The 27,902-nt window shown below is 38.6% G+C and overlaps 1 protein-coding gene across 1 annotated transcript in view; it reads right to left on the bottom strand.

Moving 5' to 3' along the window:
- Positions 1 to 27,588, bottom strand: part of LOC134675852 (E3 ubiquitin-protein ligase CBL-B-B) — a 152,389-nt gene extending 124,801 nt beyond the window's left edge. The window contains exon 1 of the mRNA XM_063534154.1: positions 26,697 to 27,588. Within this exon, the coding sequence (XP_063390224.1) occupies positions 26,697 to 27,238 (542 nt within the window). The 5' untranslated portion in view covers positions 27,239 to 27,588. The remainder of the gene's footprint in view (positions 1 to 26,696) is intronic.
- Positions 27,589 to 27,902: the final 314 nt, after the last annotated feature.

Genomic DNA, 27,902 nt, shown 5'->3' with positions numbered 1-27,902 from the left:
GAATTTGGATGGAGTGGTTACGTATCTCAGGCAACAAATTATTATTGATATTATAACTTCGGACGGCCATGTTTTGTAATCTTCAAAAATAATAATGAAATCAGTTATACAAATTCAATGATATAAAGCCCAGATTTTTGCTAACAAACAAGAAGGAAAGAAGATAAAGTCCATGATTAGTGTAATGCATACGTGTTTCTATGAAATCGACTGAAATCAAACAAATACAATTGGAAATTCTCAAATCTACTCATTTATTGATTCTGCAGTTATTATATATTGCATTTTTAATAATTCTCAAACAGCTTTATAAAAAGTGTCTCTATGTGTATTAGTAACACAATTAGAGTTTGGCAGATCCTGCGCCCGATTCTGACATAAGAAATAGATAGGTTCTTTTACGAAATTGACTACAATTATTACAAAACAAAATATACTTCAATAATAGGCTTCAAGGCAACTGCTGCCGCCTTGACGTATAAATAACACTCCTAATCTTCATGCTATCACAATATAATGCAAAAGTATGTACTACCATCGTACGACGCAAATAACTTGAGAGCGATCCAAACACATGTATAGGTGTTGAATATTAATAGGCAAAACGAAATGCACCAGATTCATTCACTAAAGATAAGTCGAACGCACACAAGCATAGAAAGGAAGCACACATGTATACGCCGACAAAGTATTAATACTTTGACCACGCCTCTTCACGCCCGTATCAATGGAACTGCGATCCATTCATGCTACTGTATGAGATCAGAAATAGTTATTCCGAACGCTTAATAGTAGAAGGGTGAAGTGAACCAGTAAGAAATACGCTCTCGGGTTATTAACATAAAGGGACCCACTGAGTTGTTTGTAGCTGTCAAATTTTGCGTTTAACTGACAGGCCGATATCGTCCGGCTAACTGGTAATCTGTGGGCCCCTTAGGGCAAGGCCACAGTTTTAAACACACGGCAGTGTCAGCCAATTTCGTAAAAGTATTCAGACTGAAGAAAGGCCAGGTCTAGAGCACCCTAAACCGGCGAGCGCGTATGAGGAATGTTATGAAAGTGAAGGAAGCGAAAGAGGTAAGTATGTCAGGATCGTAGCAAGTGGAAATCCGTAGTCTCTGCCTACCCCTCCGGAAAATAGGCATTGCTGTCTTGTAAGGTCCCTTTTTATAGTTTTTCGTAAATAACTCTCAAACGGTGGCCCGTAGCAAAAACTTCTATTATACCCGTTATCTTTACCGGCACCCCCCTGCCCGGTACTTTTAGTATCTTGTTTAATACGATATTCCCTACAACTTTGCCAAATTTTGCTTATACACGGATTATTTCCCCTGTAATTCCTTCGTTTGGTGGCCTATAATGTCCGAATGCCGCGTGTGCATTGAGAATACTCGGCCAGATATCAACTATATCAAGGGCGTGACGAAACTTCCGGCATAGCCGATAAGATATAGATCGGTGTCTTTCAAGTGCTGTGAAATCCCGACTTTTATAGATTAGACTATTATGATTATGACACATTCGTTGTTCTACGATAAACGGTTGTGGTAAAGTTTTTATCGTGCAAACAATTAATGGTATCGCTATGACTTTATAATTCAGATACCTATTACCAGTCTGGGCAACTGAATATCTATCGGGCGCACGACGTCGGTTTAGTAATTAACGCGCAAAAGACGAAAATAATGCATATTCGTTCGGCTCACAATAAAACCACTCATGACATTACTGTGTTTGCACACCAACATAGCTGCTTGCACCAACATAATATCACAAACTGTAACTGTGATAAAATCGAAGTAGTCACAGAACACATGTATCTTGGGCTCATAATCGACCATAGATTCAACTGGGGACCTCATATTAATTATGTGTGCGATAAATTAAGAGCAATTCTAAGTAAAATGTCAACCCTAAGGTACAAATTACCGTACAAAACCTTGCGTATGCTGTACTTAGCCCTGGCTGACTCTGTGATCGGTTACGCTCTGAGTACATATGGTAGAACCTTTAAAACATATAGAAAAAATATATAACCTACAGATAAGACTACTGAAGACAATTGTACCTAAGCATATAAAAAAGAAACACGAAACAGACTACTCTCAACTTTTCAAATACTGTAATATACTCCCAGTTCAAAATAAATGTAAACTAGCCATACTAACTGAAGAATATCACCATGTTACTAAACTAAAAGAATATATAAGATGTACAAAACTAAGAAGTTTACAGAGCCAAAACAAATATTGTTTACCCAAATATAAGAACATTTATTAAGCAGGACACGTCGACCTCGCACTACTTCAAGAACCTTGGGTGCGGAACTCAACCATACTAGGACTGAACTCGGTTGGTAAAGTTTTATACAATACTAACGGAATTAAGCCTAGGGCTTGCATTGCTTTTGGCAAGAACATTGACTTTTTACCTGTTCCAGAGTTATGCACAGACGACCTGGTAGCAGCGTATGTAAATTTCAAGGGATGGAGCGGGCAGAGAGTTATACTCTGTTCGGCATACCTCCCTGGAGATAGGAACGACCCCTCTGCGGAACTCACAACCGTGGCCGACTATGCCCGCAAACACAACGCAGAAATACTGGTGGGATGTGATGCCAACGTCCACCATACCAACTGGGGGAGCACCGACATCAATGATAGGGGTGAGTTACTACATGACTTTCTTCTATGCAATAACTTCCAAATTCTAAACATAGGATGTTCACCCACCTTTGTCACTAGGGTTAGGAAGGAGGTTTTGGACTTGACTTTTGCATCTTCAAATCTAGCCAGGCATATTCAGAACTGGAGGGTAACTAGGGTAAGTGATGTAGAATCGTTGTCAGATCATAAACACATCTGTTTTAATATATCTTTTTCTCTCAGCGTTCAAACGGTCACCTTCAGGGATCCCCGGAGGACTGACTGGGAAGGCTACAGGAGCTGCCTAGAACGTAATCTGGAATCCGTAGGGAAGGTAATAAAAACGCGGGAGAGTTTAGAACTTGCGGTAGAGGTGGTCTCAAATGGCATTGTAAGTGCCTTTGAAGAAAACTGTGCTCCCAAGGTCAAAACTACCAAACGTGTGGTCCCATGGTGGAACTCCAACCTTAGGAGGCTCAGGGACAAAACACGCAAGTTATTCAATAGGGCTAAGAGGACAGGGGAGTGGGAGGTCTATCGGAAAGCCCTAAATGAATACAGTAAAGAGATGAGGAAAGCTAAGAGAGCGTCGTGGAGGAGGTTCTGCGAGGAAATTGAAAATACGCCTCAAGGAGCGAGACTTCACAGGATACTCTCCAAAGCTAGAAACAATCAGGTAGGCCTTCTCAGGAGGCATGATGGCTCCTTCACTGCTAGTGAGACGGAGACTTTGGAGCTCTTAGCTGAAACTCACTTCCCAGGGGCAGGACAGGCGCACGAGTCCCAGGTGTTCAGAGGCTTGCATAGGCCTCGCCCGGAGGACTGGAGGCAGGCTGCCCTCGTCATAAGGCCCGGGATAGTGAAGTGGGCTATAAACTCTTTCAAACCTTACAAGACGTGCGGCCTGGACGGAGTAAGCCCTGTGCTAATGCAGCGAGGAGCTGAAGTCCTAATCCCGCATTTGGTTAGAATCTTCAGAGCCAGTTATGCCTGGGGACACTTGCCAGAACAGTGGAACAAGGTCAAGGTATTATTTCTACCAAAGGCTGGGAGGAAGGATTACGCTTTAGCCAAGTCCTTCAGACCGATCAGCCTCTCCTCGTTCCTCCTTAAAACCTTGGAAAAGGTAATCGATAAGTATATCAGGGAGAGCTGTCTTCTGAGAAAACCCATACACGACAGCCAACATGCTTACCGTAGGGGCAGATCTACAGAGACTGCCTTGCTGGAGCTAGTTGACAGAGTGGAAAGGGCCTTGGAAGACAAGGACATAGCCATGTCGGCCTTCTTAGATATTGAGGGCGCCTTTGATAATACACCCATTCGGACACTGGTGGAAGGGCTTAGGGCCAAGGAGGTGGATTCCACCACTGTCCGCTGGGTGCAAAGCATGCTCTCAAGCAGAGTGGTTAGGCTAGACTTGCTTAACACTACACTCGAAGTGGCCACTGTGAGAGGCTGCCCGCAGGGAGGTGTCCTATCTCCCTTGCTCTGGACTCTCGCGGTGGATGGACTTCTGCACAAGATGGCGGAACTCCGAATCGACACTCAGGGGTACGCAGACGACCTTGTTGTGACGGTGAGGGGCAACTGCCAAAGTACTTTATCAGACCTTATGCAGAGGGCTCTCAACACCATAAATACATGGTGCGGAGAGAATGAATTGTCTATCAATGCAGATAAGACAATTATAGTACCATTCACGAACAAGAGGAAACTGGACAAACTTAAACCGCTTGTCATGAATGGTAAAACTATTCCGTTCTCAACAGAGGTCAAATATCTGGGGGTAACACTGGACCAGAAACTGACCTGGAACAAACATGTGGACGGAACCATACAAAAGGCCAGATCAGCCTTGGCAATATGCTGTCGTTTAGCAGGCAACAGATGGGGTCTAAAACCCAAAATTGCCTTATGGCTGTACACATCCATAGTGAGGCCGATAGTGTCTTACGCCTCTGTAGCATGGTACAGGAAAACGACACAGAAGGTAACAGTGATGAAGCTTGGCAGCCTTCAAAGAACTGCCTGTGTCATCGTCACTGGGGCCATGTCATCCTCCCCGACGGCAGCCCTAGAAGCCATACTAAATCTACCGCCGCCCCTCCACTTACATCTAGAATTGGAGGCGAGATCTAGTATGCTTAGAATAGCGGGCGCGAGGAGAGGTAATTGGTTATCGCAAACTCTGAGACTGTTTAAGGAATCAGTGTACGATATTCCTGTTCTTGGGATGCCATCCGACACTATGTCACCCAAATTTTGTCCACTCAAACTTTACTCAGTGGAAATCCCCAAACGGGAGGACTGGTCAAACAGTCAAATCAAGTGGAAAGAAGGAAGCCTGAGGTGGTACACCGATGGCTCCAAATCCGGATCTGAAGTAGGCTGCGGAGTATACGGTGAAGCGCCTAGGAAAAGTATCAGCTTAAACCTAGGACGTTTTTGCTCTATATTCCAGGCAGAGGTATACGCCATTCTGGAATGTGCGTCAATCAATCTGCAAAGCAACTACGGCAACCATACTATCTATATCCATTCGGATAGCCAGGCGGCACTCTTAGCCCTAACCTCCGATGTCACCACATCGAGGCTGGTTGAGAACTGCAGGCAACTATTGAACAACCTTGGAGCCAGGAACAAGGTTGTTCTACGTTGGGTCCCGGGGCATGCGGGTATCGTAGGAAACGAGAAGGCCGACGAACTCGCGCGAGCAGGGGCTAAGGGGAAGAACTACAGTCCTGAGCCCTTTTGTGGTATCCCCAAAAGCCTAACGCGGCTCACCCTAAAGACCTACTGTCACTACAAAACCATTCAACTCTGGAGAGAAACAACAGGTTTGAACCATTCCAAAGCGCTTATCAAGGCCTTCAGCAAAAAGGCGTCCTCGAACGCCTTAGCGCTGTCTAGGAACCAACTGCGCAACTTGGTAAGGGTGCTTACCGGGCACTGCGGCCTAAATAAGCACATGCACACCATGGGGAAACGTGACATAGGGCGGTGCAGACTCTGCATGGAGGCAGAGGAGACGCCCTTACACATCCTCACAGAGTGCCCTTGCCTAATGCGTACTCGTGACCTAATCTTGGGCGGACACATATTACGCCCGGAGGAGGTAAAGTCTCTCGAAACCAAAAAGATCCTGCAGCTATTTGAAGTTGCAGGGTTGGATCGAGAGTTGTAGTAGGTGGCGATCACAATAGATCAGGAGTGGTCGCAGTGATACATAGGCTTTGGAGCCTTATATAGCCCCTAATAAAGAAGAAGAAGAAGAAGAACATTTATGGCACTAGACTGTATACATATATATTGCCTAAAATATTAAATGATTTGCCAGAAGATACTAGATTAAAATATGTAAACGGGAAAAATAGAAAAAAAGTAATTAAGACGCACTTGTTACAATCTAACGACTTTAGTTACATATATTAAGAATTTTAATTAGTATAAGATAGATATGTATATTGTCATGTTATTTTCTCGAACTCCCCATCGGCATACAAACCTCCTCAAGGTTTTGCCCACGATGGGTCTTGTAATAATAATGTACGTTATTTAGCTTATTGTTCAATAAAAAAAATAAAATAAAAAAAACTGATTATTTCTACGAATGAAACATACAATTTTGTTTTCATCCGATCCTATATATTGAAAATTTATAGAAATTTGAAAATAGACAATTTTTCGGTTCTAGCTGTGCATGGCCTTCGTAGGTCTGTCTATATGTATGTTCGCGATAACTCAAAAACTACTGAGCGGATTTTCATGCGGTTTGCATCTATCGAAAGAGTGATTCTTGAAAAATGTTTAGGTGCATAATTACTACCCGTGCGAAGCCGGGCCGGGTCGCTAGTCGCTAATATACAGAAACTATCTTTACCGAATTTTGGTATCCATTACACTAGTCTCACTAATCCGATTGCTTAACCGTATTTTATAAAACAGGGCCATAAACGTCACGTCCACAAGTTTTTACGGCGCCGTATTTTACGATAATCGAGATATACAGCGGTAATATTAAATTGGAAGTCAGTAAATGCATTAGGTACTACTCGAGAGGACTTTTATCAAATTAAGCTCTGTGGAATTTTAGGTTGAACAGCCGGTTACGTAGCTTTTGAGAAGTGAGACGAGAGACAAAAGTAAACATTTTACCAAAACATCTCACTAATGAACATAAAACTGATTCAAGTATTTTGGAAAACTAGCTTTAAGTTTTTGTTTCAAGTACCAAAATTCGTAATAGACACTTGGACCTTATTGTCTAAGATTTTCTTACAGAGACCCTTTGAGACGGGAAGCCGATTATTGAAATATAGATTAACCTGGCTTCTCTCTTGTTTTAAGTAGTGAAAGAGGAACTATAAGTATTTAAAGATTATATATTTTTTATGTTAATGTCACAGCTGTCGGATCTCCAAATAAATAAATAAAACAATAAATAATAAGTGTGGTACTTAAATAAACGTCAACACACAGTCACCTAAACGCGCCCTTTGACATTTCTTATTTACCTCTATAAGTAATTTACTTGCTGAATATCCCGTCTTGAACGAGTCGTCACATGTCACATACCTGTAACAAATATAAACAATAAGTATTAATAACACGTAAAATGTTATATAACAAAAATAAAGGATTGGCCACATCTGCTCAAAAAAACCTAGATGACTGGCGAAATGTATGACAAAAACCGGTCAAGTGCGAGTCGGACTCGCCCACCGAGGGTTCCGTACTATTTAGCATTTGTTATTATAGCGGCAACAGAAATACATCATCTGTGAGAAAATTTCAACTGTTAGCTATCACGGTTTATGAGATACAGCCTGGTGACAGACAGACAGACGGCCAGTGGATTGTTAGTAATAGGGTCCCGTTGTTACCCTTTGGGTGCGGAACCCTAACAAGTTTCCCTTTGTATATTTACAAGGCTCTTCGAAAACGTTTCTACCCCTTTAATTAGTGAATAACAAGTGCTTCAAATTGAAGGTTATTTTACCCAACGCTTTACCATTCCTTTGTCAGACTAAAGGTCATATTCCCTTTTATCACAATTGTCGAGGGTTGACTGTTATCCACTTGCATCAGACACGTATAAAGTGGGCCAACACATGCATATTTCGCGTGACAATGGAGATTGGAGAGTTTAAGGATACAAGTTGGAACCAGACGACGTGTCCTCTGATTTTTCTATCCAAAATTGACGTTGAAAACATTAACATATATATCTATGGACTGGCCTTACGGGCACTAAAAATGGTACTAGTTTTGTGGTGTGACCCACGAATTCCAGCCAATCGTGCAGTGTAACGCAACTAGTTGCGACCAATAGCGCGCGTGATGCGAACTCGTCAACCAATCGCGCGCGTAATGCGAACTTATCAACCAATCGCGTTGTAGCGGTGTCACACCGCTGTACTGGCCCCTGCCATGCCTCATTATTATTGTCCGTAAAGCCAGTCCCTAGATATCTATGTCAATGGTTGAAAAGCTCGAACATCAGGATTTGGCATTATATAGCGAACGGGCAAAATGTCAGAAACTTGCAGACCGCTCCTTTCCATTTAAATATTTTGCAACCTACTCTTTGTCTTACTGGACCATAATCCAATTAACTAACCATTCATATACCTTATTACAATCACTTAAGATCCACTATTGGTCAAAGAGTGTTGCTTTTCCATCATCTGCACTGTTATCTAATATAGACCCTATTAGAATGACGTAAGAGCCACCACTGGTCAAAGTATTGATGTTAAGAGTGTTGCTGTTCCATCTTCCACACTGTTATCCAACATAGTTCTTATTCCAATGACATAAGACATACCACTGGTCAGAAATATTATGATTGTTACAAAATGTCAGCAACCTGACATTTGCCGGATCACGACGTTGCCTCGCCTAGTGCGTTCCGAACGGGTCCGATTGTGCTGATTCAAATTTAGAAAGGGTGTTCGTTAATAATTCGATGGATTAAGCTTTAGACTCCTGAGTCACGAGTCGATTTTATTGGGAAATTAAGGCTGATTTAGACGGCGCAGCGCGCGAACTAGCATGCGATTTTAGTTACATTGCGGACTGTTGGTTACGTCCAATACAACCGTCCGTCCGATTTAAAACCGGAATGTAATGAAACTCGCATGCGAGTTCTCGCATCGTCGTCGATCATTAGCATTTCTTGTTCAATTTACTTTGCGGACAATTTGCTTCCTAATAACCTTTCTTTCCTGGGGCTCATTTCTCCAACAGTAGACTATATAATATTCAACGAACTATAATAATAGTAAAAATCGGTTAAAACTACTTTACATACAATTCTTGAACTTGAATTCCTGCCATTGGGAGTTAAAAAATGTATCGGTGTAATCAATCAGTATGTTTGTTGCTTTAATTTTCACAAAGCCATCACGCTCCGCGATTGTTGCGCCATTTAGGGTCCTAAATTGGTTGTTCAATACTTACGCTATAGAATTTCCAATTTAGCAATAATCCTAAATGGCATAACAATCCCGTGTGACTGTATATTTTATTTGACCAATTTTGAAACCCTGAAGGCTGAACTGCAATATGTATATTTCTACTGCAATATGTACAACTATGTATATTTCCTTGGGTGAAGGTCAGGACAGTCCATAGAGTTTCTAATTTGAAATCACAAAATATACCTTTAATTACGCATATTTGTCCTTACAAGCGACAAATAGGAAGGAAAGGGAGGGAATACCACTGGGAACAAGGATAACATCCGGCCCCAATCAATGCTGTGACGTCATCACTACTGCGATGTTTACAGCGGGGATCTATGGGAAGTTATGTAAATAGGAATTTATATTATTACTTGTGTTCCGGAAAATAATCAGAATTTTCGATTTGATATCATAAATAACTTAAGTTTTGTTGAGTCACGACTTGTACGTTGTGTTAAAGATACTAAAACATTTCATTTCATCATTATTTTCCATACACATTACATTACAGTGTATTTACACCACCACCACAACCATAAAAGCTCTGAGCCGCTTCACACTTTCCGTTTTATCTGTCAATTGGAAGGCCATTGTTTTTTCTTTATCGCTTCTAGAGAACACCCCTTGAAGTCCAAATGGCAGAACTTCATTCACAATTTCCCGTAAATCTAATATAAACACGCAGTACTGTGACGTCACGATATTGAATGGGGCCGCAGCGTCTGCCGGATGTTCTCCCAGTATCCGAACCACTACACTTTCTGTCTGGTCTGTCAATTAGAAGGTCGAATACATACAGAAAGCGCTAAGTCCTAATGGCAGAACTTCATACACCATTTCCCATAGATCTACTACTGTAAGCACGCAGTACTGTGACGTCACGACATTGAATGGGGCCGCAGCGTCTATCAGATACGGTCTGGAAGCTATGGCCTGCTTCACACTTTCCGTTTTATCTGTCAATTGGAAGCTTAATGTTTTTTTCATTATCGCTTCTAGAGAACACCCTTTGAAGTCCTAATGGCAGAACTTCATTCACAATTTCCCATAGATCTACAACTGTAAACACGCAGTACTGTGACGTCACGACATTGAATGGGGCCGCAGCGTCTGCCGGATGCGGTCCGGAAGCTCCAAGCCGCTTCACACTTTCCGTTTTCTCTGTTAATTGGAAAGTAAGGTCATTGTTTTTTCTTTATCGCGTTTCGTCGAGGACTAATTTGAGGTTTTATATGTTATTTATACTTTTTATACATTTTGTCTATGTTTTATGGTATTTTGTTTTACCTTTTGTTTTTAGATCAGTTAGAGTTGTGAAGTGTGAAAGGACAAGTGACAGTTTTTATTAGACGGAAGATAGCTTGTCTTTTTAATTAAGTTAGGTTGTTTTTTACCCCTTTTCCAGGCATAGTGCACCTACCAACTACATACTCGCCAATAGAATTTCACCCTTAGGAATCCGATTTAAGGTTCATATTCGATTGGTCTTTCGGGAAAAGTTACTTATCATTAAATGAATCATCAAAGCTGCATAAATTTTAATATATTTGCATTTTTTTGGAAAAAACCTTGTAGTTTGGTGAGGCCTGGAAAAGGGTTAAGCAATCAAAGACGAAAGACTTGTGTTAAATACGTTTTCATTATATCAATCTCTTTGATTTAATAATTTGTTAAGGTTTTGTGTAGCCCGCGCAAAGCCGGGGCGGGCCGCTAGTAATATGATATTTCCTTATCACGATACCGATAATAGGTAAACCTATTATAACTAGCCAACTATATCGGTCCTTAAGAACTTCGTTTCCTGCTTGTTATCGATTCATTCATAAGTAAGGGAAATGATTAGTTCCTTTCATATTTATATTTACGTCATACCGATAAGAAGTCAATCTATTGATAAGAACTTTACTAATACTTTGCCGTGACTTCGTTCGCGAATAAGTCTTTATACTTCTAGATTCTGCGCAGCATCAGGCGTGGCTCACTCCGCGATTTCGTCGCTTTGCAACAGGTAGCTACAAGTACATCCGTTCCACACCAATTTTGGTGGCTAGCCACAAGCCGCGCGTGGCGCTGTCGCCACCTAGCTGCCATATCTTTCCTGATCGTAACAGACGCGTTTTGTTAGAGAGTGAGTCTTCTGTACCTAGTACTATTATTTATTCTGTGGCAGCATCTAAAACTGTTGGTAATGAGACTAACGGATCAATATCTGCAAACCGCGCGCGCTCTCATTTTTGCGACGTATGTTAAAAATTATTAGGTAGGACCTAATATCAAACGGAGGCGACATATCGTCCATTGATAATATCTGTATGTACTAGTGATTAGAGATATCATTTTAATTAATTTAGATTGCAATCTTTATTAGTAATTATTACACAATACGAGCCGATTTCGAACCTGTGACCGTTGGTCTGAAGTTCGCGTTACCGCTGTGGTAGCCTAGCGCTTCAGCTTTTTAAGAATGTACGCTCAGTAAAAACTAAAGAACGGAAATGGATTTGTATAATTCCTGTAACTCAACACTTCCTATCTAATGACATAACTCATAACACATCATTAAGAACGCCCTAATATGACTAGTCATACCCCAGAAGATAAGCCCTTATGTCGTAAAGTAGGCACAACTTAACTGACCATCGCTGAACCTTAATCCCTTGCAATAAGGGTTACATTGTGTCAGTTTAATGGACAATGGTATTAGGGCTAATGTGTTGGTCGGACGTGAGCTCGTTGTGAAATGGAATTAGCATAAATGCTGGGGTATTTAGCATTTCTATTCATTTAGAACGGGCGAGTCCGACGTGGCTCTGTATTGTACAATGTTGACGAGGATATATAGGCAAGGGTCACAGGATAAATTATAGTACTATGTGAATTGTCGCTGTCTAAATCCTGTACTGCACGGCTGGAAACCAGGCTTCTGACGGTCCAAGGCCATGACTTTGGTAGACACTATTTTCCATAGCGCCAACTACGCTCAAAATATACTAGTGTGGGGGGTCTCTTTGCTCAGAAGTGGAACATAATATAAGGCTACAAAAAAAACTTAAACTATCACGAACCTTGATTCAGTGCGTGCTCTTCATAAGTGGGCATTTAACAAGAGAATTGATTGCAGCGATGATTGCTATAACGCGTTTTAAATTCACCATAATGCATCCAAATTGCCTTTACGTGTTTGAACCATCGATAATCGGCCGATCACCGTAATACGTGAACTAAGACCAACTCAGCAAAATAAAGAAGAATTGGTAGCGATAGAGTATAGGTTAGTTTATCATATAGGAGGCATACGAAATCGCCTGAAGGTAAGCGATTACCGTCGTCCATAGACACCCGCAGCACCAGAGGGGTTGTAAATTGTTGACTTTTCCAGTAAATACATAATTATTTTACTTAAAATATTGCGTGTACTTGGGTAACCAATATTTTTTTAAATTTTGCACTAAATAAACAAAATTTTATTATTCTGCTATGCTGGACCATATTCCCTGTGACATCATACATTTAAAGCCGTGCTGATAAAATCCATGGAATTCCGCAAAACTGATTCAAGAAATTAAATTCCATTCGGACAGATTTCAAAAATAGGTCACTGTATAAATATAAACATCATTATTTTACGGAGCTAATTCTCTCGAAAGACCTTTAATATTTAATCAACCCATACTTATATAATATTATAAAAGCGAAAGTGTGTCTGTCTGTTACCTCTAGTCTTCACGCTTAAACCGCTGAACCGATTTAAGTAGTTGAAATTTGGTATAGAGATAGTTTAAGTCCCGGGGAAGGACATAGGATAGTTTTTATCCCAGAACTCACCTCTTAAGGGGGTAAAAAGGGGGGTGGATGTTTTTATAGGGAATCAATAAAAAGCAGATTGGATAAAAATAAGCTCCCCCAACTTATTCTACGCCGACGAACTTGCGGGCAAAAGCTAGTATAAATATGAATATAAAATTGAGAAAATTCTGCCTTCACGAAAGCTGCGTTTGAGCTCCATAATTAGGGTTCCGTACCCAAAGGGTAAAACGGGACCCTATTACTAAGACTTCGCTGTCCGTCCGTCCGTCCGTCCGTCTGTCACCAGGGTGTATCTCACGAACCGTGATAGCTAGACAGTTGAAATTTTCACAGATGATGTATTTCTGTTGCCGCTATAACAACAAATACTAAAAACAGAATAAAATAAAGATTTAAGTGGGGCTCCCATACAACAAACGTGATTTTTGACCAAAGTTAAGCAACGTCGGGCGGGGTCAGTACTTGGATGGGTGACCGTTTTTTTTTGCCGTTTTTTGCATTATGGTACGGAACCCTTCGTGCGCGAGTCCGACTCGCACTTGCCCGGTTTTTTTGTATTAGCGGAGTCAAATCGCGTTAGTTACGAGCGAATGGGTCCGCGAGCGGGAATTATGAGCATTTCAACATCAGATTTTCGAACGGTACTGTTTTGATTTAGTTTTAGAATGTTAGGACGTGTTTTGGTTTGACCGTTGTGAAAAAATCAAGCAAAGCCAGAGTATATCACTATAATACCAATAAATGAGTCAATATCAAGTGTTTTAGACGCATCTTTTATTTGGAGACATTTTAAACGTAGTACACCTAACCTCTACCAGACAACCAAAAATATGCCACCTGTAATTTGACTCAATAAGACATTCCATTTCACCTTTTCCTTTCATTAGTGCTGTGTAATTAAGAAAATAGTTTTTTCTCAAACATGCAATGAAATATTGATGTTATGTTCCTTATAATAGGCTGCGAAGTATGACGTTTCAGGTGCGGCTAGGACAAAAGGTATTTAATGGAATTTCATACAAATCTTGCAGGCCTAGGCCGGCAAAGTCCTCTTTTTTAATTTTCATTTCACAGATATTTGTGACACAGCATCGTGGCATTCATCCATTAAAAAAAAAACTAGAGGCAGTATTGGCTTTAAGGTTCGTAATGAAACTGCCACTACGCCTATAAAAAAAAACATAAAACAATGTTTGCTATAATTTGCAGTTTTATTTGTATAAAATCAACATGAACTTAATAAATAATACATTATTAACCAAATTTTATAATTTTAAATTATAAATTTAACTACACAAATAAAAACATTTAAAATATTTCATCTAAACGTTAGCGGTAAAAAGGTCTACTCAAACACGCGTAGTTTTTTTTTTAAATTGTTATGGAGGTAAAGTTGAAAAATTTTCATTCTGTTTTATTGGATTTATGGTGCGTTGTTGATTTTTTTACTTTAATATGAGTTCCGACGAAATAATGAAATTAATTGTAATCGTAGGTGTTGGGATTGGCAGCGTAAGCAGAATTGATTTTAAATAACTTGCTGCCTCTGCCGCCAAGTCAAAGACGAAGTATGTATATGGTTGCTTATGACAATTTTATTATTTGAGAAACTAAGAAAATGGCTTACAGTTTATTAGAAACAGTTTTGTGGCATATTTTAAATGAATGTAACTACAAATTCGTCAACACTGTGGAAGTTATACTTATTTACTCCATGCATAAAGCAACGATGTATGTGAAACATGATATCAACATGAAAGGCTATGTAAACTTATGTGACGAAAACGACAGTCAGACGGATACAAGGCGAAAAAATCAAAGATACATGAAAATATACGGGTAGTAAAAATACACGACTCGTGTAAAACATACGCGTGATAATGATATAGGTACGTCTTGGTTATATTTTGGGATTTTTGGGTGTAGTTTACTTTTAGTTTTTTCTATAAATAAAACTTGGGTTTCGTGGATTTTTTATTTTATTTATTTCATTGCATGTTTGAGAAAAGCACTATACATACCTCGGCGGGAAATGGGGTTGCCCGCGCTCAGACCTATCCGGCCTCGCTTCGCTCGGCCGTCTATATGTCTTCGGCCGGCAACCCCTTTCGTCCCGGCCTCTGTAGTAATGTACTATTATCGCCCGTCCGAACCGTTAATTTGTTCAGAATTAAAAAGGAAAAGTAACCTAAACTAAAAGCAGACAATTTACTTTAGAATTATTTCCGTACGACTGTAGATAAAATTCTAGAGAAAATATTTTTTTGGTTTTCTTTTTATATCATTAAGACTGGGACTCGCCTATCCCACATACGCATCGTATGCAATGCATTATGAAATCTAAACCTTGAAAATATGCTTAGAAACATACTAATGCAATGCATGACAAGTATGTTTCTAAGCATACAAATTGTTTACTTACTTTACTTTACTTTATTTATATTAGATGCGAACTATTTATTTGATATATAGTCCGTTTTTTTAGCATTAGAAAGAACTTCGCAGAAGTAAGCTTGTGGTTCCAAATCCGGCACTTTTAGCGGTAATAATTTGAAGTAAATTATATGTATTGACCATGCTACATTAGATAATTCAATAATTATTAACAATTAAAGAGCCTGATAAATACTGCACGCTTGCTTCTGTGGAGTTCTTTCTAATGCTAAAAAAAACGAACTATAGGCAGGGTCACTACCGACTAAGCTATATCACTATAATACTAAGAGAATATCACTATAATACCAATAAATGAGTCAATCAAGTGTTTTAGACGCTTCTTTTCATTGGAGACATTTTAAACGTAGTACACCTTCCTTTTTGATGATATTTCTGGTCACTTGGTAATAAGGGACCTCTACCAGACAACCGAAAATATCATAAAAATGTCAACACGTCGAACGTGGTTCGCGGTAGGCCCTCTGGTTTCTATGTATTTCTGCGAAATACCATTCCTAGTTAGCGACACGAAGTTAGCTACGTGTAAAATTGTATGGAAATCTTGGTAGAAATAAAAGTGTAGGGGACAACTTTAAATAAAATGGCCCAAGTATGTTTCTAAGCATACAAATTGTTTACTTACTTTACTTTGCTTTATCTTTACTTTATTTATATTAGATGCGAACTATTCATTTGATATAGGTTGGAATTCGCTTGACGACAGCTTTGTTATTGTTTCCAAAACAACTGGCTATACTTAGACGTTCCCAGATTATGTTTAAGTACTCTCACCTTCCAATACATCGAATTTGAGGAAGCGTAATGTGTAAAACGAACTACATATACGAACTAAACACATATATACATACAAGCACGTTAATCTCAGGTTGTTTCCTCATATGACACACATAGGTATGATACAACAAGAGCTCATGAAGTCATGATATAAAATGGCCACAGCTATTATGGAAAAAAAAACTGTCAAACTTTCTATAACGACCTACGATAACATTAAGAGCCAACAGGAGTGGTAATTTCTCCATACAAACGTACTCGACTGTTTACTCCGTGGGTTTTGATGCTAGAGCAATGATTTTTTCAACACAGATTAATATTATTATATCTGTGTCGGACCGTTTTCCTTTTTTTGATATTTTTGTTTTTTAAGGCGCTAGAGCCCTTCAACTTCACGGGCTTAGTTGACTATGCCGCAATGAGAGGCGTAGTATTCAAAACTGATATCAATTAGCCAAAAAAGCAAACCGGTCCGATACAGATAATTTCATAATCATTTAGATTTCCAAGTTTGGTTAGGATTGGTTTTGGAAGTTTTGGAGGAGGAAACAGTCGAGTACGAAACCTCGATTTTTGAGATTTTTACGCGGGATTTTTCGCCTTGTCCTCTTATCGCACTAGTTTTAGGAGCCGCTTCCGTTAGCGAGACGGGTATGTTTACCTAAAATATTTAAAACTCAGCTCCTGTTTCGTCTTAATAGATGACGTTTTATGGAGAAATAAAACAGCTATCGATGTAATTTAAATACAATATAAATCTTATTAATCAACGGTTAATCAAGTTATTAATCAATTATCAATGAAAATTATCGATTTTTATAATTAATGATAATCTTATCGTATCATGCTTGAGTATGATGTATATAAATAACCACAAATTCGAAAGTTTCACCATTTCATCGATAATTATCGCGATAATTATCAAAGAGTATAATTATCTTGATTGAGAACCTTGAAAATATTAATTATAGAAGATGGTCGCCAATTTTCCTTGTAACTACCTACCATCGCTGATCATCGGTAAACCTTATTACAAAAGGCAGAAGGTCTACCGATGGACAGAGAATGTTGCTGTTAGTACTAGTAACTCTGTGAGTTGTAGACCTCGCGACACGTGGCTCCGCCATTTTAAAAACTGTCTTATCGTTCCTCTACATCTACATGATGGCCCAGCACTGGACCAGTGAGATGGCCATGCGATGGTTGCGAGCACGCAGTTTAATGGGCCACGTGTAGATGCGTACGCACCATCGCTGGCCCACTACCTTTGATGTGCTGACGCAAAACCGACATCGTGATCATGCCATCGCCATCCCGCCGCGCCATAAGCCATCCGACACCACTTCCCTCTCTACACATCATCATCATTCATCTTAGGGTCGGTTGCACCAAACTGTTCGTATCGTTAAAGAGTTCGCTAAATTGTTAAATATGGAAAGTTTCATAGTAAAGCGCCGGGGCGCGCCGGCTGACGTTGATCAGTCTGTCAAACGTGGTCGGTGCAACTGGCACTTAGTGGGCCCATATGATGGCCCATCGTGTAGAGGAGCCATTAGAAGTGAATCGACGAAATTAACCCAATATAATTATCGAACCTGGGCTATAACCGCAAAAATCGATGTTCGTAAATTACGAACCTAAAATCTTAATTGGAGTAAAAGAGATAGATGCCCGCAATTTGCGAACTTCGGTTTTCGCGGCAGGCCCTCTGCTCACGAAATATCATTTCACTACAATCGGTTGAGACCTTTATAGGAGAATAGCGGGACATCCGAAAACATTTGAATGAATGAATGATGCTTTTATTTAACTGGAATAGATCCCATACAGGGATAAGTTTGCCTTTGTTGTATTTAATTCACTCTGTGTTTCTCGTGTTTTTTTAATGTCTGTGTACAATACAATACAATAAAGTATATACATACATACATTTCATGCCCAAGCTACGCCTTTGCTCCCGCTAGTCAATAATGAAACATTTCTAGAAAATACAATGATTTCACAATGTTTTTTTCCTACTCCAGACTCAAAGGAAATTGCCTCGATAACGTCTGATATGTGTTATCATTACACGTACGAGTTTATCAGGTTATAAAGGGTAATCTTTCCATTCATGTTCGCGTGGACGTGTTATGAATGAAAACGTATTGCATAGATTAGGCGTGTTTATAATGTTGATAGTAGAAACGCCACTCGGCAAATAAACACGGATATCGTCGTTATATTAATTTTATCAGAATGTCTGTTAGCATTAACTATTATTATTTGTTTGTTTATTACAGTTTCTAGAGATTTATGTAATTTAATAACTTAATTTAAAAAAACAGTGGACACAATACATCTAACGATACAAGTGCGAAAATATGAAATTCGCAACGAGTGGCGAACAATTAAAACACAACCGAAGGGGGTGTTTTAAATAGATATGAATTGTGAATTACCTATTCGCACATGTATCGTACAATGATTTTTAATACAGTTGCTCAAAAAGTGCTACTTTACGTAGCTGTTTAGCGTGCGGAAAGTTGGTTATCTCGAACTAGTGCTTTTTACTTTTCCAATTTTTTTAAATTTATACTTGTTCCAATTCACGACTACTTATTGATGAGTGTTAATATTAGTTTCCTTTAAACGTCGTAATCAGCATAAAAACCTACCGTTAATGTAAGAATACGAAAAATATTACATATTTCATATTTAATTACTTACCTCTTCATCATTATAACACGTTTATTTTTTAATATTCAATATTGAAAATTCCGTTCTTAATAAGTTGACTGAATGGAACGGAATAGCTGCCAAACGCCCATAGATATAATATACTTAAAGACGACGTCTAACCGAGCTGTCACTGTTACCACTTTTGTTTAGTGTACGATTAACAATGTTTTTCTTATTTTTTCGCAACTGTATTAAAAAACGTCGTTCGATACACGTGCGGAAATGTCATTCTTCACTCGTCCCGAGTCTTGCCACTCGCCTGCGGCTCGTGGCAAGATATCTCGGTACTCGTGAAGTAATGACATGCCTTCCGCACTAGCATCGAAATGTACTATTACAGTACATATGGCCCTTTGAATTTTTGACATTTTCGCACTAGTGCGGTAAAGTAGTTCCATATTTACTGTAAACAATAAGAAACACAACCCTAAGCCGATCACTTTGCTCTCGAGTGAAAAAGCGTACAAAAACATTACCAGGGCAGGTGAAACGCGTAATGATAATAATTAAGGAACCTATTTTATTTAAGACTAGATGACCCGGCGCACTTCGTTTCACCTAGGTATCAGTATTTTTTTACAAAGCCTTCATTTTTTCTTTCATAAGAACCTTCTGACTATAACAAACACAACAAAAAAAGAATTAGCGAAATTGGTACACCCGTTCACGCGAGATGCCGTGACAAAGTGAAATAGAGATTGATTTTTATATGTACTCGTAAACTTATATAGATTGGTATATCTGTAATCCTTTTACGTAATCTGTGTCAGAGTGAACGATGAATTTTTGTGACCCTTTCCGGGTGGGATGAAATGGGATTACACGATTATATTTTTGTTTATCGCTGGGACATATGAATGTATTGGATGTGTGGATTAATGTCGACAACGCTTTTAATATTTATCATCATCATAGAACCTATGATTAGGATTTCAGTCTACAGGTATTACAGACTATACAGTGTCAGATAGGTTTAAGGTTGACAACATTTTCATGGCTATATAATATTTTAAACTTTTGCGTTTTGAATACATATTAACTCACATTATAGACGGGTCTAACGCGAATTATATTCAATTACCTTTATTTACCGACGTTTCGACACAGGTTTCACTGGTCGTGGTCGCGGCTGACTGATTGTCCCAGCAAAATGTCAAAACAGAGATTTGTGCATCTACCCGACGAAAAGTGTATGGAAAAGTTTGGGGTAGACATCACATTTTCAAACCACCCACCACACATAAAACGTCGGTAAATAAAGGTAATTGAATATAATTCGCGTTAGACCCGTCTATAATGTGAGTTAATATGTTATCAATATTATTTCATAATGCAATTTACAAATGTTGTGGAGTGTAGACTGTAACTTTTAGTGATGAGGGGTTCGTTGGGTGAAGCGTAGAAACTCGCCGCTGGAACGCGCTGGCCGCTGTGCTGTCTCGAAGTCCGCTATACCTCCATTTACCGGTATATGTGTTGTGTGAAATAAAAACACATATGTCTGATTTTAATTACTGGAGAGTGTTCAGGCAAGTGATAGAGTTAAGCTCTCTGAGTTCTCTGAATATGCTACAAATGGCGCGGGTTTATATAGGAATGGCCGGGCGATTTGTATCTCTGAACTAGTGGGCATTATATGCAGAGTGAGTTTTATTTATTTCTGTCAATCTCGTTAATTATAAGCACGTATGAAAGGAGCACGAATCCTAGACTTATAAATAGATACAATATTAAGCACGTATGAAAGGAGCATGAATCCTAGACTTATAACTAGATATAAAACATTCCACGCAATTCATTGAACATAATATACGAGCACAAAGTAAAACATAATATACAAAGTACAAATAGCAACCTAAACGTAAAGACTAATTTAACACATGCATGAACCCTAATAGCTATTTACGACAAATGTGTTCGTCGGTCCAATTGGTGATTTTAGTACATATAATATAATATATGTAGTAGTAGTAGTATAAAATGAGTAGTAATAGTTAGCAGGATGATTGAGCAATAAAATAACTTATATGGAATGATATCTGTGGTATGGTGGTGTGTGTGGTGAAATATTTGTGATAATCATACAAATAAATACCCGGGATTTGAACCCAGGACTTACAGTTCAAGATAGACCCTACCTGTATTAATACACACTATGTTTCTCCCACATAAAAACAATTGTTTCCTACCATACAAGTTATGATGAGAATGCTTAATTGTAATTATAGTTCTTTAGTCTTTGACAGTTTAATCACTTGTGTTACTATGTAAGTACCAAAGATATGTTAAAAATAAAGATTGGTGGCCTCGTACAAAGTGCATACAAAGTGCATGTGCACGGCTGTAATTGTACGGAACGCCTGATGTATTTTACTAACCTGTCATTATAATACACAGGACTGACTTGACAATTACTGATTTCAACAATATACACCTTGCTTTATCTAGTAGTAATTAGTAATCAACGTATTGTAATTACAATACAAAAATAGGTTCACATAGAATTTACATAAATTGAGACAATTTAAAATTGATTGATAATTTGATTAATTAAGTAAATCTAGTCTTATGCATTTTATGGGAAATGGTCGAAGAAATAGTTCAGAGCCGATAACGGCAACCAATTTTTAGTACCTATCTATGTTGTCGGGCATAGTATAGGGATCTCAAAACTGGCGGGAGAGAGCGGCGCAGGCCATCTACTTCAGCGTAATCACGTCATCAACACGACTCCCGCCTCATTGCGAATTACGCTACGTCTTACGTAGGCGAACAACGCGCGAACGCGGCGCGGCGCGGCGCGGCGAAATCAATCCTTTGATGCCCATAGAAGTGTCCTACGTAAGCGATCTCGTTGCGAACGCGGTGCGGCGCGATTTGCACGCGAATGTCAGGCGGCGCGGCGCGGCGCGGCGCGGCGGCGGCCGCTTTCGCCGCGCCGCGCCGCGCCGCGTTCGCGCGTTGTTCGCCTACGTAAGACGTAGCGTTACGCTGAAGTAGATGGCATGCGCCACTGACTCCCAGCACTTTTGAGGTCCCTATACTATGCCCACAGACAAAACATCCTCCAGACTGAGCATAGTCGCGCTACCCCCTCTGCCACGCATACGGTAATTTTACTCCATGTTCGAGTCGAAAGTGTCTTTGTGTGACGTCCGTGTCTTTGAACGGACCAATCACGGCACGGGACTTCGCTCGCCTCGTCCCGCGCACCCCCGCATTTTTGGCATCATCGGTTGCATGAAATAATTGCTCTAAACTCGGTCTAGGGGATTCCTAGTCTATCAGCGCGATTCGGGAAATTAATTAGACATTCACTAGATATGAAATAGTAATGGCGGTTGGCGCTTACGCCGCTCCATCAATATTATTGCGGCCATAAGGTAATGTTTAATTCATTTCCCGAATCGCGCCGTATGACTATGCCCGACAACATACTAAAAGTTGGTAGCGATTACCGATTCTGAACTATGTTCCCTCTTCTTACCACTAGGGAGGAACTAATCGCCATTTTCAACGATAACATCGAACGCCTCTTAAAAGTAAGAAGCTTGACGGTCTTTCTCGTTTACCTGTCTCTGGTCTCTGCCGATACGTTTGTACCATTCCGAACTACTATGTTATGTCATACCCATGTTTTTATGTGCATTCTTTGGTAATGCAATAATTGTGAGGCAGAGACATTGTTCTCACATGTGTTAGCAGTTCATTTCACATGGGAAAATGGGAAAAACTGTAAATGACAGAAAAACGAAATGTAAACTTACAGATTGACAGATACAACATCTAGTATAGCCTCGTAAGGCCAACCATAAAAAGTTTCCCTATTTTTAATTTGAACCTTGTCGTATAGGAGATTAGGGTGACTTTCGTTTGTTTTAGGAAACAATGAAACAAAAGAAAAGTTCAAATTAGATTGAAACAAAGTGTACATTGTAATGCACATTGGGCCTTACGAGGATAGCTATTATTATCTATAATTTGGCTTACCCTGGTTTTGAATGAATTGCAGCATTGATAACGTTTGATTTGAACCTCAGTATCTATATGTATACCTATATCAAGGGACATGTGAGGGTCAAACAGTAAGAAATGTAGTTTCCAAGTATTTACATAGTACCTATTTATATTTCTTTTGCATGGTATATCAAATAACCGGTGCAAAAATAGTCAATTGATGAAATACGCAATTATATTAAATACTAGTTTGACTAGTTACATTTAAGATTTTCCGTAAATAAATTCGGTTTAAAAATTAATTGGCAAATTAAAACAATATTATATTGTTTATAATTTAACAATCTTTGAGTTCTAGCAGGAAATATTCAATATATTTTAACTAGGCATATTAGGTATAACAAATGATTTTTGCTCGCAATATAGTTTCAATAAGGAAGACTGAATGATTTAGGTATTTGTTAGTTATTTAATAATGTTAAATGATATCTAATAAAATTTGAATAATTTAGGTAATTATTTGTTAGTTATTTAATAATGTTAAAAAAATGTTTAAATGATATCTAATAAACATTTAGTAAATAAATATAAAGTAAAAATATCAAAACCCTTGTTGCAGATTATATACTATAAAATTTGCTGTTTTTAAAACGAAATATCTGGGAGACCGAGCTTTCATTCAAATCGTTAGAGCCGTTTCCAAAGATCACCGAAATACAAATATCTATATATTATACACAAGAATTGCTTGTTTAAAGTAAACATATGATTATTTAGCAGATATAATGATGATGAAAGTGGGAAACACCTAGACAATTAACAAAGTGCCGTCAACACTTCAGGAATGTCATATGCAAACAGGGAGTGCTGGCAGAAAACACCTGAATACACAAACAACAATTAACTAGTGTTAATGGTTTTTAGTTTTTTGTGTGCTTGTTGATATAATAATGTTAAATATACTAAGTGCCCACGAGGAAATCAAGAGATTTTAACATATTGCTGGTCATATTTAAAGACTAAAATATCTAACTTTTTTGGAGAGTCTAACACAATTTTAGACTCCGTAACTTTGTTTGGACTAGTTAGGAGGTGAACATATCAAAAGTCCCCGGCTGTAGCCCCTATGCCGGGGGGGAGAGGCCGTAAGACGGTCTCATTTTTCGGTATTTCACTTATATCTTTGTGTCTTAGCGATTTATCTTATCAATATTTGCTACAACTTTAATTAGTCAAGTTTTTCGATATCTTATAATGGCGAAATTGACCTCATAATTTTTTTTCCTTCTCTTGGCCTCAGAAATGCGTGGTTAAAATCTTTCGGGTGCCTTGTACAACTGACTAACCTTTATCACACAGTTCCAAAACCTCTGGTTATTTTAAAGTTTACTAAAATTGCAATTCACAACCCTATTTCCATTATTTAAAAATACAAAATACAATACTGATAGGAATAATATTTGTATTGAAATATTTTTGCTGTAAGTAGGTACTTACATTATTTTATGAATACATCCTGATAACAAGTAATTGCTTCCTTCCTCGCTTACATTGCCTGGAGAATAACTAATATGTTTTATAAATATTTATTGTATGTTGTAAGGCCGATTCCATCAAATTGTTGGTTGTAATTTAATTTGCTTGTATACATAAAATAATACATATAATTAAAGCTGGCGGCTACTTCGCACAACGCATCAGCATTGCGATACAGCGAGGAAATGCCGCCAGCATCCTTGGTACAACGCCTTAAGAGGCTATTTTAGATTTAAGCTAGTTATTAATTTCGTTTACTTAGTACCACTGGATATATCTTGTACGTAAATATTTTTTTTCCTTAAATAAATGTTTGGTACATAGTATATATATGTGACATCCCATGTACATAATTTCGTTTCATAAGTTTAACTTCAACTCGTTCTTTGACGTAGGCCCCCTCCATAGCTTTCCATTTGTTTCTTTCTTTTGCTGTTTTGCATTTACCTCCTCCGATTCTTGTTAAATCGACCATCTAAACTTTTATGGACCACTCTTTCTTTTATTATGTCATGGGCTTGTATACATAGTGATTGAATTTTATAAACATGTCAATACTCTATGTTACAACACCCTTTAGAAATGTTGAATAACCTAAGCAATTTAGACATCGCAGACTTGATCCATAGTAGTAATATTTGCATAAGAGGCATTTGTTTGGAAAACTAAGTTGTTTCCTATGCAATGTATGTATTTGAGTAAGCCTAGCACTTAGAGCCTAGGTATTTCTTTATCATGTACACTTAAGATGTTAGTGTGGATATGAAGCCAATATAATAGAGGCATGTTAAGTGTTTGTGTGATCTCCTGACTTCAGGCAAACTCGGCTCCATTCGGCTCAGCATTGCTTCAAGCAATTATTAGGGTTGGCACAACTTGACGTCCTTTTGCGTGCACAGATAAGATAAAGATTGGAATTTTGGCAACCCTTTATATAACGGATAGGGATAGTGCCATAAATTAAAAAGGGATAGCTTGATTTGCCCCTGAATTGCTGTCAAACTTCGATTTGTAGGAGCCGTAGTACAGTCAACGGTAAAAATATGGGTGTAGACAACTTACTCAAAAATATGTCCCATAGTTCTTAATTCACTGACATAAGAACTATGGGACATATTTTTGAAATTATTTGTACACCCATATTTTTACCGTTGACTGTGCTATTATTTATTCTAAGTAATCCACTGGTTATAACCAACTTCCAAAAGTTAAGTTATATAAGAAGAAAACTGTAGCCAGGGTAAGTTTTTATTAAATTTAAAACTGCCTACTAAACCGGGAAACAATTTATAATAAATTTAAAACTTAGGAATGGAATTTTAAAGGAAAAAACGAATTCTGTGTATGTTATGTTGAGGTTAAAATTATATTCACTGACACAATTTAATGGTGTTTTCCTGCAGTTTATCATATGCACATTTTTATACAGTTAGTAATCCTCATGAATATTATCATTCACTACCTAAAGGTTGTCTGGAAGAGATCGCTCTTTAGCAATAAAGCCGCCTTCTGTTACCTCTGTCTTCATGGATTATGTGTGTCTCTCTGTAAATGTTTTATTTAGGGTTGTGCAATAAAGAGAATTTGTATTGTATGTTAGCTCTGTCACAATTTTGAAAGCAAAAAAGATAATTATTCATATCAAGGGCTATTATCACTCCAATATTTTATACCAGAGGAATGCTTATTTCTATTTTGTAAAATTACCTATAACTTCTCATATAGTATATTTCAATTTTGAGTTGTGGGAGTGATATCTTTTACACAAACAATTTAATTTCAACTTTATTTAGCCTTAATCAACTGTTTGGAAACCGCGTATCTGACGGTGCCAGAAGCCAACAGGGAGAGATGGCGGGAGATTGTGCGAGGAGCTGTGTTTGCCTCTACTATTGACACGGACACCTCAATGTGACCACGACCGCTCTGTCAGGAGAGATACGACAGTTAAGAAGAATCAACTGTTTCCTATAGTTCGTTTTTTTTAGCATTAGAAAGAACTTCGCAGAAGTAAGCTTGTGGTTCCAAATCCGGCACTTTTAGCAGTAATAATTTGAAGTAAATTATATGTATTGACCTGCTACATTAGATAATTCAATAATTATTAACAATTAAAGAGCCTGATAAAAACTGCACGCTTGACTAAAGCTGTCCATACACTTTAGGGCATGCCTGTGCAGTTTTGCCTGTACAGTTTAACTGCACAGGTAACGGAGTGTATATGGCATTCGACTGTGCAGTTTCCTTACCTGTGCAGTCGAACTGCAAGGCACACCCTAGTGTGTATGGCCAGTTTAACAAAATAACAATGCTATCAGCTAAAACTAACCTGTTTCCAAAGTTGTTTTTCCAAAACTCTGCAGCATCACTCTTCGTTATGCGGAACTGGTCACCGGCAAAGGTCCCGTTCGGAAACATAGCTTTCAACTCACTCAGCATATGACTAAACACCAAACTAAGCTTCGTCAGATTCCTCCTGTAGTGAGAATTCTCATCAAACATTTTCTCTTTCCCCTCTTTAAATAACTTTATAGCCTGCTTACACTTCCTTATCAAATTTATAATAAATATATTAAAATGTTCATTGCTATTCAGCGCCTGCATATTGTCCTCGTATTTAGAATAAATAATACGCAATCTCTGATATGTGTCCGGCAAAATATCTAAAATGAAAGGAGGACTATTCTTCAAGTTCATCTTGTGATGCTGACACAGTTTAACCACTTTATCCATTAATTCCCAAGTTTTATTCAAGGTTCTTTTATCCGTCGCCAGCTTCGTAGGGCACACGGCGCCAGAAAAGGCGCCGTGCAGTTTCGAAAATATCGAAGAGATGTTTTTCTGTTGTGATTTTTGACGGGGGGCCGCCATGTTGCCAAGTCCGATGACATACAAATGAAAACAATTACAACGAGACACTGAACTTAAAAAGCATTCATCACTTAATAATAATGGTGTCCAGCGTAGGTTTTCTCATTATCACTGAAACACACCACATTTACGACACAAATTTGTACACGGCAACGATCACCTACTGACACATCTCCGACGCGTATGACAAATTGACAAATTTATGAATTAACTCCTGTTTTTTTTTCTAACGTGACCGAGTTTGAGCGTGGAAGTTGTTAGCCAATAGAAGAGACGACCGCCTATTAGGATCTGTCTTGTGATTGGCTGAACCGCGATAGCGTAGTTACCAAAAGTACAAGAAAAACATACTACAGTTATGGGGTTAGATCGGTGTTGCTAGACTAAAGCGATGTTTCACCCAATCAGGTTTGTATTATCAGGGAAGTATATTATTTTTTCAAAAAAATCATACACACAAGTCACACAACACAAACCTGTACGGATATGATGGTCGTTTTTGTCTACATGACTAACATGACAGCATGAAAAACAGTGTCCGTCACTTTCTACCCCGCGGTGTTAAAAAGTGATAGTTATTGTATTGTATCACGTGGATAAACCCATCCATAATACGCCTGCTAATCTATATTATGACATAATAATGATAAATATTATTAACTCA

Source organism: Cydia fagiglandana, chromosome 23 (genome assembly GCF_963556715.1).
Source record: "Cydia fagiglandana chromosome 23, ilCydFagi1.1, whole genome shotgun sequence".
Lineage (NCBI taxonomy): Eukaryota > Metazoa > Arthropoda > Insecta > Lepidoptera > Tortricidae > Cydia > Cydia fagiglandana.
The sequence above is the reverse complement of the archived record's forward strand: the minus strand, read 5'-3'. Positions and strand labels throughout refer to the sequence as shown.